At 43.2% G+C, this 12,500-nt stretch overlaps 1 protein-coding gene across 2 annotated transcripts in view; it reads right to left on the bottom strand.

The window, feature by feature from the left end:
• Positions 1–12,500, bottom strand: part of iqgap2 (IQ motif containing GTPase activating protein 2) — a 96,162-nt gene that overhangs the window by 15,516 nt on the left and 68,146 nt on the right. For both annotated transcript variants that reach the window (XM_084053889.1, XM_084053890.1), the window contains 11 exons: positions 11,981–12,151; positions 11,448–11,531; positions 10,600–10,671; positions 9,211–9,280; positions 8,548–8,756; positions 6,798–6,950; positions 5,673–5,836; positions 4,439–4,663; positions 3,207–3,347; positions 2,662–2,746; positions 1,299–1,531 (listed from right to left, as the gene is read on the bottom strand). In XM_084053889.1, coding sequence (XP_083910015.1) covers positions 1,299–1,531; positions 2,662–2,746; positions 3,207–3,347; positions 4,439–4,663; positions 5,673–5,836; positions 6,798–6,950; positions 8,548–8,756; positions 9,211–9,280; positions 10,600–10,671; positions 11,448–11,531; positions 11,981–12,151 — 1,607 coding nt within the window. The remainder of the gene's footprint in view (positions 1–1,298; positions 1,532–2,661; positions 2,747–3,206; positions 3,348–4,438; positions 4,664–5,672; positions 5,837–6,797; positions 6,951–8,547; positions 8,757–9,210; positions 9,281–10,599; positions 10,672–11,447; positions 11,532–11,980; positions 12,152–12,500) is intronic.

Here is a 12,500-nt window from a genome sequence, read left to right as displayed (position 1 = left end):
ATGGTATCGTGTGTAGAAAATCGCCGATCTACAAATCCACAACTAGTCGCTTCCGCGACGCGTTGTGGGCTTGTACATCGACGATACTGTCGTGCGTCGAAGCACAACTCAGTCAGCATAGACATAATAGGCATAGCAAGTGAAGCTCAGCAGATGGAATGAGCAGCAGCAGTCAGTACAGTTCTATGTGTATAGATATCTATGTATACAGATATCTATGTGTACAAATATCTATGTGTATAGATATCTATGTGTATAGATATCTATGTGTATAGATATCTATGCGCTAGAGGCGCTGCAAGCCAGCGCACACGGAAGCCTCTTTCCCTTGCATTGAAGAGTGAACTATACGCATGCACGAACTTAGTCAACGGTAAGGTTTTTGCGCACACCATATTAAGTTTAGGCACAGTATAACGGTTATATTGACATGTTATGATAGATTATACATTTCACTCACTCGTCATAAACTATATCATATTTAGCTTGTTGGTTTGATCATTTAAATCGTTTAGAAAATGTATAGAATATATTTTTAAAGGATCTACACCATGAATAAAAGAAAAATATGTAATATTTAATATCATATTGTTTATGTCCCTCAAACGTTTTTCAAAAGGTTTGAGCCTAAATCAAGCCTCAGATATACTCATTCTGACTTATATATATACTTCTCTCTGGCTTATAAAGCACTTTCACCTGCAATACCACATTGTCCTGATTTGCACGTGGCGCTATTGGAGCTAAATAAAAAAAATATATTTGTACCGCTAGTGACGTCACTTTCGGGGCCAAATCAGTTTGGTCTGTTTTGAGACCAATTTACATAAAACCCCAGATATGCTGTGAAAGCCTGAGTGTTAAAACTGGGGTGTTTTTTTGGGATAGAAGAGAGGTAGGGGAGACCAGAAACACACAAAAAAGAAGGAAAAGTTCAAATTCATGGTGTAGTCCCTTTAAGTAAGGGAAGATCTCTTGGGAGAGGTGGGGCGACGCACTAGCGCCCTCTATTGACGGGCCGCCACTGGTAGTACCTGAACTTGTGGTAGGTATCAGTGATGTAGTACCTGAACTTGTGGTAGGTATCAGTGATGTAGTACCTGAACTTGTGGTAGGTATCAGTGATGTAGTACCTGAACTTGTGGTAGGTGGCAGTGATGTAGTACCTGAACTTGTGGTAGGTATCAGTGATGTAGTACCTGAACTTGTGGTAGGTATCAGTGATGTAGTACCTGAACTTGTGGTAGGTGGCAGTGATGTAGTACCTGAACTTGTGGTAGGTATCAGTGATGTAGTACCTGAACTTGTGGTAGGTGGCAGTGATGTAGTGGTTCATGGGGGTCATGTGGGCGTTCTCTCCCTCAAACAGCTTGTTGGCGGCGGCGTGCTGCAGAACCTTGGCCACGGAGCCCAGGTTGCGGCGCTGGTCCGAGTGCAGCTGACCTCCGGCCGACATGTCGATGATGTCGAAGCCGTCCGGAGCCACGATGGCCGGGTTCATGTAACGGTAGTAGAGCAGGTTCCCTACGATCTGTGGTACAACAACACACAGTGATAGTAGAGCAGGTTCCCTACGATCTGTAGAACAACAACACATACTTACTATAGAGGACAGAAGTCCTGACGTCACTCCCACTGAGTCACCGAAGTACTTTTTCTATAGAGCACCGAAGTCTGACGTCATTTACACATCCTATCTGGTTCGCGGTTTTCTGAATTCCCATAGACGTGTTTAATATCGTGTCAAATAAGAACTGTCTTCCAAAAATAAACAAGTGACCCCGGCGGTTTGACTCTTATGAATATGAGGCATCAACTGACGATGAGAAAACAATAATGTTACTTCCGCCGTATTAGTTACATTTTCACCAGAAACAGACTGCATCAAATATAAGTGACTGACTATCATAAACGATACAGAACCTCCCCGACTATATCGCAGAGACAGTTTGTAAGACGATTCTAAGATGACCCAATGTTATTCTCCATAGCGAAATTACTTTACGAACCAGGGGATGAACGACTGAAGTCAGGACTTCTGTACTCTATTGACAATTCCCTTAGAGAATTCTAACGCAATTCTGTCAAGTAAGTTTACGATATTTGATAACGTCTGTGTTCGGAGACATTTTTTAATTTTATTTAATAGGGATGCAACAAACGGAAAATTCTTGGCCAAAATCGAATACTGAATACAGGATACACTAATAAGTGTATTGAATAAACAAGATTCAATAAAACAAGAGCTCGTACAACTAATTAACAACAAGTAGGCAAGGCTAAGAGGAAGGGTCAGGGTAGTTTCCTGAAGAGGTGGGTTTTCAGCCTGCGGTGAAAGATGGGCAGTGACTCGGCAAAACTTATAATCACTATCATATATTGAGATCAGTTATTTAAAACATTATTTATTGTGTAGAATTATGTATTTACAATTGTGTAGTAATGAAAGACAATATGTCACAAAACATTAGCAAGTCATACAGTTGAATTATTGCCAAATTAAAGAAATATGAAGTAAAAAAAATGTAAACAAATATTGAATAGTCAAACAAAAGCCAATATAATGTCAGCAGTTGCATTATTGTACACAGTCAAAATGCATTAATAATATTAGGCCTGTCATTCTTAGGCCTGAACATGAATAAATCAAGCTGACTGTACCTTCAGCAGTTCATCTTCTGTAGCGTCTGGGAACTTCTCATGGAGACAGTTCTTCAGTACCTTGGCTATGTATCTCATACCATAGCTACACACACACACACACACACACACACACACACACACACACACACACACACACACACACACACACACACACACACACACACACACACACACACACACACACACACACACACACACACACACACACACACACACACACACACACACACACACACACACACACACAATTATTGACATTTTAACACGTATACTAGAATGAATTGGTGTGTGAATTGAAGAATCATTGTGTTCACCCTCCCACAACCCACTGCATTGTTACACAGCACCATCTAGTGGTACACAATGATCACTACCGTTTGGTCTGAGGTTCAATGTTCACCATTCATCTAGAACAGTGATGATAAAACCTTTCCATTTCACGGACCCTCAGTTTGGTAAACATTACACCATTCAGGTATTGAAACAATCATTTAACCAAGCTGTGTAATAACCACAGAGAGGGTAATGGAGGTCAGACTCACGGGATGTTGTCCAGGGAGGAGGTGATGGAGTTGAGCACCTTGTCTGTGGCGGAGCGCAGAGCCAGGCTGGAGGCCTCCAGTCTGAGGCGGACCTCCTCATGGGACATGGCCTGCTCCGGGGTCACCTCGTACGGGAGCTTACTGACAACACAAAAGGAGTAAAGAGTAAAGGAGTGTAAAACCCTACTCACTTTCAAAACTGCCCTAAAAAAACACCTTCAGGAGGCTGCAATTCCTAACTGGCCCATGTCTTGCAACTCGGGCCCAAACCTTTACCCCCCTCTCTCCCCTCACTACCCCCCCCCCCCCCCCTCCACTGCCCCGTGGCTATCGACGGCTCTACCGTTCGGGACACAACGAAACCGCTCGGTCGTTGATCGACGGTATTATAAAAGTCCCAACCCAACGGCACAACGCTAGCGGGCTTATCGTACACGATACACAACTTTGTATTCTTTCACTACGTACCATATCAGACTGGTACGTAGTACTGAGAGCACTGCAGCTCACTGGGGCGGCAGTGGCTCAGGGGTAGAGTGTCCGGGTAGAGTGAACTGGAAAACCGCAAGGTTCCCAGTTCAATCCCGGGCTGGGGCGCTCCCCTAGAGTTAGTGTCGAAGTGTCCTTGAGCAAGACGCTGAACCCCTAATTGCTCCTGATGAGCAGGTTGGTGCCTTGCATGGTTTCCTCCGCCATCGGTGTATGAATGTGTGTGTGAATGTGTTAATGGCACAATCAATGTAAAGCGCTTTGGATAGAAGCGCTATACAAATGCACCATTTACCATTTACCATTTACTGGAGATTATGTGGTATTATTGAATAATGCAATGACAGGGTCGTAGCGTACGTAGGATATGTCACACTAGGCCAGAAAATAGCACAAAAAATGTAACATGTTTAATATTGACGACGTGTTCTTGTGGAACGTCACTGAGGCTGAATACTGGTCTTCTGACGAGTCACACTACAAGATGAAAACATTCTCCTTCATTTGTCGGGAGTTCATGTGACAAATCGGGCTTAAGATTGTGTAGTGCGTACGGACCTTAACCCATTACGACCTGAGGCCCATGAAAACAATGTTTTCTAAATCTTAACGCTTTAAAAAATACACATGTATTCAGAGATTTTCAGAAATGTTCACGATTTCACAAAAATAGCAGATCTACAACGTAAAGAAATCTAAAAATGACAAGGATGCGTTCCTGGTCTTAATGGGTTAATACAAACCTAGCCTCTCCCGTGTTGGTCTCCAGCTGGTTGACCCAGGCCTTGTAGACGTCCACAGGGCTGGTGTTGATGCCCAGGCTCTTGTCCTGCAGCAGCTCCTTGACCACGGGGGCCAGGAGGGTCCGCAGGGCGTTGTGGCCCCGGGCCCCCCGGTTGAAGCTCACCACCATCTTGATGACCGTGGGGTTCCCCGTCACGATGTCCTGGATCTGGTCCACCTTGGACCTGACACACACACACACACACACACACACACACACACACACACACACACACACACACACACACACACACACACACACACACACGCACACACACACACAGTTTTCAAGTTGTCTTCAACAACAACATTTAAACCATACATGGCTTTTCTTTTTTGTTCTGCCTGGCTTTGCCTCCATGTTGAACATGCATGTGCACGTTCCCGATCATGAACGCGCCTGTATGTTCAACGTTCAGTCACAGGCAGGCTGGCTAAAAACCTGGTTTAAAAGGTTTTTTAAAGCCATCCATTACTTATTTTCCACACGGTAGGAACTACAGGCATCTGTAGCAAACCAGGACTATACCTTTAATGTGTTGATACCGTACAAAAAAGGTAAGAATTGAGCCGATCGTCCACAACACTTTGAACACAGTGAGCGTAGGGGGAGGGGCCACAGAGGGGTCTAGTGCAGTGGTTCTCAAACTTTTTCATGTCAAGGACCCCCAAATTGACACTTATTAGCCCACGGACCCCCATTTGAAAAGAAAGATTGAAAGGACCCCCATAAGAGATTTTTTTTACGGCTCTAGCAGTGATTCTCAACCATTTTAATTTCAAGGACCCCCAGTTTGACATGCATTAGGCTGCGGACCCCCATTTAATGGCATCTCTATCTCTGAGACCCCAATTTATATTGTAAAATCAATGTTAATGTAACTCTGAGAGTGTACAAATGGAACCAAATGGACCCTAACGGGTCCATTTGGTTCCATTTGTACACTCTCAGAGTTACAGGCCCATAAGGGTCCATTTGGATCCTAACTATCCATCATTTAGCTGGGGACCCCCTGGAACCCCCTCAGGTACCCCTGGGGGTCCTCGGACCCCACTTTGAGAACCAATGGTCTAGTGTGAAAGTAGACGTCGGTTCATAGAAGACTGTCTTTACCATCGAAATACATGGAAGCTCTGCTCTATGTGGACACGGTGCCTAAGAGTGTATGAATGGTGAGATGATTTGAGCCTCACTTGATCTCCTCCTCCAGGGAGGTCTTGAAGAGCTTGAGCAGCAGGTACTCCTCTCTCTGGTTGGAGGCGTAGTTATACAGAGTGAAGATCACTGTGTCCATGAACTTAGTGGACTTGTTCTGAGGCATCTGGAAGATCAGCTTGGCCAGGTAGGACGGGTTGGTCTGAGGGACACAGACATAGAGAGAGAGAGACACAGAGACAGAGAGAGAGAGACACAGACATAATTCATCTGAAGGTGTTCACATCATCTGCACACAAACAGGAATGAAGGAGCAAAGGACCAGCCTGGAGGAAGAGACGTGAGCTGCCTACACACAGTAGACTCTGTCTTTCACTTTGGGATTTGAGGCTCTTAAACTATTCATGTCTTTGGACTTGTATCCTGGATGGTTAAGAGCCTTGAGAGAATATCTGTTTTGTTTGGCGCTGTAGTGGAAAGGGTCAGCGAGTTTAAGTACACATCGAGGAGGACCTCAAATGGGAGACACACATCACACACGTGAGGAAAAAGGCTCAGCAGCGACTGTACTGGCTCCGCCGCCTGAAGAAGCTCGGAGTAGGACATCGCATCCTCAGGCTGTACTACAACAGCTCGGTTGACGCCGTCCTAACAGGCTGTGTCACGGCCTGGTATGGGAACTGTACTGCCCGAGAAAAGATCAACCTACAGCGAGTAGTACGATCGGCAGAGCGTATAATGGGAGGCGAGCTCCCCACGCTCCAGGAACTGTACAAAAAGCGATGTGTAGTCAAAGCACAGCGCATCATCAAGGACAAGCACCACCCAAGCCACAAACTGTTCAAACCCATACAACGACCGTGGCCGGGCAAGGGGGCCTTTCTCAGCATCAAGAGTAGCACTACCAGGTTCTTGAGCAGCTTTCACCCGGCTGCTGTCAGACTGCTGAACAAGGCATACGCCTTGTTCAGCAGTCTGATGACAGGCGGTACTGTCAGGCTGGTCTCAGACCTTTGCTCTTCCTTGGACCTACCAGTGGATTATACCAGGAACAAGTGACATGACTTTTTTTTCTTTGCTCTTCCTCATACGATAGAACAGGTGTTGGTAGGACTATGCTGACCTGCAGTAGATAGAACAGGTGTTGGTAGGACTATGCTGACCTGCAGTAGATAGAACAGGTGTTGGTAGGCCTCCAGTTTCCTCCTCTTGCCTTTACTGAGACCCTTGAGACCCAGACCTCCTCTTCCTCCTCCTGACTCCAGCTCCTCTCTGACCTTCTTGCTCTTCATCTTCTTACTGTGGGTCACCACGTCCTGTAGCACACACACACACACACACACACACACACACACACACACACACACAGGTTTGCATTACTGTAAGAGAACATCAACATTTTTTGCATGAGTCGGGTGCGCACGCGCGATTTTTTTCGGGTCGCGCGCGGATTTGGGAGTTTTTTATGATACTTCATTTCGGTTTTAGGGTTAGGGTTGTTAGGGTTATTTAATTATTTTGGAGCCAGCCCCCCAAACTCCTGAAATGCATAGAAATCTATGACATCTAAATAAAAAATCTATAGAATTTATATTAATTATATTGAATTATTATATATTAATTATATTATTTATGTATTTATTAACTGTTAATCCATTATGAAGAATTCCGTTTTCCAGATAAGCATAACAACATAAGAGTTATTCTTTAAATGGGCACACTATTTAATTATATTGATTAATATATATAAGAGTTATTCTTTAAATGGGCACACTATTTAATGATATTGATTAATATCTATAAGAGTTATTCTTTAAATGGGCACACTATTTAATTATATTGATTAATATATATAAGAGTTATTCTTTAAATGGACACACTATTTAATTATATTGATTAATATATATAAGAGTTATTCTTTAAATGGGCACACTATTTAATTATATTGATTAATATATATTAAATGCATGTTTATTTATTAGACTTTAAAAACACAACATTAATAAACAATCAACCATATTAGTCTACTGAAATAGCCTAGACTATGCCCACATCAGCAGCCAATATGTAGGCTGTCAGGGCAGGTAAATAGAAATACTAGATAGATAGATAGATAAATAATATGTAATATCCCATACAGAATCGATCTCAGGAGATGTTTCATTCATGAAGAACTGTGACACTTGTGCTTGGGTTCTTATATTTTTGGTATGTTGTTCTCCTGAGGCATGCTGTTTGTCTGATGTCAGCCAGTCCACCATGGACCACAGAAAACATACGCCGACATAGGCTACTTTAAAAAGTTTACAGTTTGCTTTGCTCCAAACATCTCCACTGACGCTGTCTACAAGGCACAGCTCCGGCTCGCACAGAAGGTATCTTAGCAACGTGAAAGCGTTATTGTCATTGGTCGTGTTTTGAGTAATGAGCCAATGAGCTCCTGAGCACACTCCCAGACAATGGCATTATAGCCAGCGTTGCCAAGTCTGCTTATTTCCTGCAACTTGTGGATAAATTCTGCCTTGTTTTTTGCCTTGTTTTTGTAGGTCGCCTGGCTCATTTCTCTCACTATACTTGGCAACACGGACTCACTGAGCTCCCACTCTCCCAGTAACACAGCAGAGAGACAGGGCAGCTCATAAATCGCCCTGTCATTCAAATAAAAACCAAATTGATTCCCCAACCTTAAATACGGGACAAAGTGCGTCCCGTATCAGTTCAATACGGAACGCGTCTTTTAGTTTTCAATTACGGGACGATTCCGTATTTTACGGGACGGTTGGCAACCCTAATTGTGAGCTTGTAGATCGGCTATTTAACCAGCAGGGGGCCTACCTGCAGTGTAATTCTGTTCTTGACCAGTAGAGGGCCTACCTGCAGTGTAATTCTGTTCTTGACCAGTAGAGGGCCTACCTGCAGTGTAATTCTGTTCTTGACCAGTAGGCCTATCTTGATGTCCATCAGGTTCAGGTCTTTCTCCATCTGCTGATTGGAGCGGATCTTGGTGACCACTTCCTCCCGGAGCCGTGTCACTTCCTGTTCCTCCGTCAGGTCCAGGGGGCTCTGCTCCAGCAGGTGGACAAACTTACGGACCACCGACAGGGGGGGGTCCTGAGCCCCCGCTGAGGCACACACACACACACACACACACACACACACACACACACACACACACACACACACACACCAATTATGTGTTTACTAACATTGCGACTCGACGCACAGGTGATTGTTTCACGCAAACAATTCCTAACCTGTTGTTTCGGGGTACGCTGGTTTCAGCACACCCCAACCCCCTCTAACCCCTAACCCCAACCCCCTCTTGTGTGTTGGCTAGTGAGGCGTGTCCTAGCGAGACCTGATAGAATGGGTTTCCTTGCGCGCATACTGGTTGTTGCTATGTACAGTAGGCTATATAGCAACATTATTCTTGTTTTAGTCTCTGGGTGCGTTCGGAAATACAGCACTGAGCGCACTGGCCAATACAAACTAATAGGCGAGTGCGCTCCGGTGCACAATTTCCGAACGCACCCTCCGTGTGTCTGTATTCATGTGTGTCAGGGTGTTGTGACTCACTCAGTGTCCTGTAGTTTTCTCTGGCTTTGTTAGCCTTCAGGAAGGCCTGGATCTTCACTATGTCCTTCACCTGAACACACACACACACACACACACACACACACACACACACGCATAATAATAATTATAATAATAATAATAATACATTTTATTTATATTGCACTTTACATTTGAAACAAACCTCAAAGTGCTATAATACAAAATAAAAGAAAACAATCTAAAAAGGAGGGGTTTAAAAAAACAATTAAAAAAGCAAGGAGGGGCAAAGAAAACCCAGGGGTTAAAACCTGAATAGCTAACCGAATGTTTTATTAAAAAGGAAAGTCTTTAGTGCTCTCTTAAAGGCATGGACAGACTGTGGAGCTGGTCCGGGAGTGAGTTCCACAGTAGAGGGGCAGCCCATGGTGTGGAGCTTGGTGGGGGGACGCATGCGTACGGCGTACGCTAGTGCATTCTGCGGGCACGTGCGTGTTGGTCTATAACAGGGGTGGGCAACTTTGTAGATGGTGAGGGCCACAAAATTTCCTCAATCACTCTGGGGGGCCGCATTGTTTCCCGGTTGACAAAAAAAAAACCCGTTGGCAAAACGGTCTGGGGGCGGTGCGCCGGTTCGGACCAAAATGCCAGGGCTGAATTTTTGTCCCAGCCCGCCCGTTTATCGGCACTCTCGCCAGTAGTACCCCATTACTCAAAAAGCCCATAATAGTCACATATGTGACATTAACTATTATTATTTGTTATAACTTTGTTTTTATTTAGCATTTAGTAGGCCTCTCCCCGACTAAGGATTTGTTTAGTCGAATCTAATTGGCGACTAATTGCCATTAGTCGACTGGCAGTCGACTAATGCAAAAAAAGGATTTTTTTTTTTTTTTTTTTTTTTGGCCAAAATACATTTTATTTCAAAGGGCCAAGTCTACACAGTTTGTTTTGTGTCTCCAGCAGAGTTTCTAGTGTCTCTATCTCTCTCTGGAAGAGGTTGCACATGAACTCTGCAGCCGCACTGAGGCGCTCCAACACAAACAATACAAAGACGAGGAATAAGAAGAATAAAGTAGAAGTTACGTGTGGTTGCAGGTGTAGACTTGGCCAAAAAACAATTTAAAACATTTTTGACCCAAAAAAAAAAAAAAAAAAAAAAAAAAACTTTTTTTTTTGGGGGGGGGATTTTGGCCTGGGGCCGCATTGAGTGAGGATGCGGGCCGCATGCGGCCCGCGGGCCGCCAGTTGCCCATCCCTGGTCTATAAGGTGGTCATACGCCGTAGCGACGCGTCAGATCGCTACACAGTGTATGGAATGACACGAGGACTCACATGATCTTTGTAATATTTAGTGTATGGAATGTGTTACATTTAATATTTGGTGTATTTAATGACACAAGGACTCACATGATCTTTGAAGTACTGTTTCCTCTGGGTGAACTTACGCCTGGCCTTCCACATCTTCACCATGGACTGGAGCTGAACCACAGAACATAAATACATTAACAACAAACTCATACAATGCTTATAGAAATGATACATTAACAAACTCACACAATGCTTATAGAAATGATACATTAACACACTCACACAATGCTTATAGAAATGATACATTAACACACTCACACAATGCTTATAGAAATGATACATTAACACACTCACACAATGCTTATAGAAATGATACATTAACACACTCACACAATGCTTATAGAAATGATACATTAACACACTCACACAATGCTTATAGAAATGATACATTAACACACTCACACAATGCTTATAGAAATGATACATTAACACACTCACACAATGCTTATAGAAATGATACATTAACACACTCACACAATGCTTATAGAAATGATACATTAACACACTCACACAATGCTTATAGAAATGATACATTAACAACACACTCACACAATGCTTATAGAAATGATACATTAACACACTCACACACTGCTTATAGAAATGATACATTAACAACACACTCACACAATGCTTATACATTAACAACACACTCACACAATGCTTATACATTAACAACACACTCACACACTGCTTATAGAAATGATACATTAATAACACACTCACACAATGCTTATAGAAATGATACATTAACAACACACTCACACAATGCTTATAGAAATTAAACAATGTAAAACAACAGCATCTTATACTTGTTTTAATTATTAAAACTTAAACTTCTGCATGCATCCTGTCATGTGACTTTCTCTCCAGACAGACAAACATCTCACCTTGACAACAGATCCCACATTGCTTTGCAGAACATTCATTCTGTCTTTGTAGATCTTCCTCTGTTTGCAGCCTTTCCAGCAGGCCTGGAAGAACATGCACAGAGAATTAAATAATACTAATACATTAAATAATACTAATACATTAAATAATACTAACATATTAAATAATACTAATATATCATTGACCTGTCAATTCTAGTTTTCTCATCTTGTTGCTGTCGGGGCAGAAACCTTGTATCTCCATATTTGTTTATTTTCATTAATGCCCTACGTGGTCATAAAAGAGTGTGACGCTACACAAGTGAGAATAGCACAACTACAACTCACAAAGCATCACAATGCAACACGTTGTGAGTTGTAGATCTGTTATTTTTGCTGTGGGTTTTATACATATTGAACCAATGTATCAAGAGCTTGTGACTAAATAATAACTACATTGGATCCATTGGAACACATATTATTTAGTTGTTGTATTCATACAGTACCACATGTAGTGTGTGTGTGCGTGTGCGTGTGCGTGTGTGTGTGTGTACCTGCAGCATGACCACGTGGGGCTCTTGTTGCCGTAGAAACTCCATCCTGTGGGCGTGTGCCTTCCTCACCAGATGACCTCTGACCCTGGCCTGCAGCTGGGTGACCAGAGGCTCGTTGGCCAACCAGAGCTGCTTCCTGTTGAACTCTGAACTCACTCTGCTCACCACACTCTGACCATGAGGAAAAAAACACAAGATGGTGAATATTTAGACAGAGAGAACATCCTGATTGTAGCCTCTAGGGCACTGGTTCTCAAACTTTTTCATGTCAAGGACCCCCAAATTGACACGTATTAGCCCGCGGACCCCCATTTGAAAAGATATACCAGGGACCCCCATAAGAGAAGGTTTTTATGGCTCTCTTGCAGTGATTCTCAACCATTTTAATTATAAGTTTGACATGCATTAGGGCTACGGACCCCATTTAATGGCATCTCTATCTCCGGGACCCCAATTTATATTGTAAAATCAATGTTAATGTAACTCTGAGAGTGTACAAATGGAACCAAATGGACCTGTT

The sequence above is a fragment of the Gymnoscopelus microlampas genome (genome assembly GCF_963454915.1).
Source record: "Gymnoscopelus microlampas genome assembly, chromosome: 4".
In the NCBI taxonomy this organism is placed as follows: domain Eukaryota; kingdom Metazoa; phylum Chordata; class Actinopteri; order Myctophiformes; family Myctophidae; genus Gymnoscopelus; species Gymnoscopelus microlampas.
Note: the sequence above shows the minus strand (reverse complement) of the source record. Positions and strands in the feature narration are given on the sequence as shown.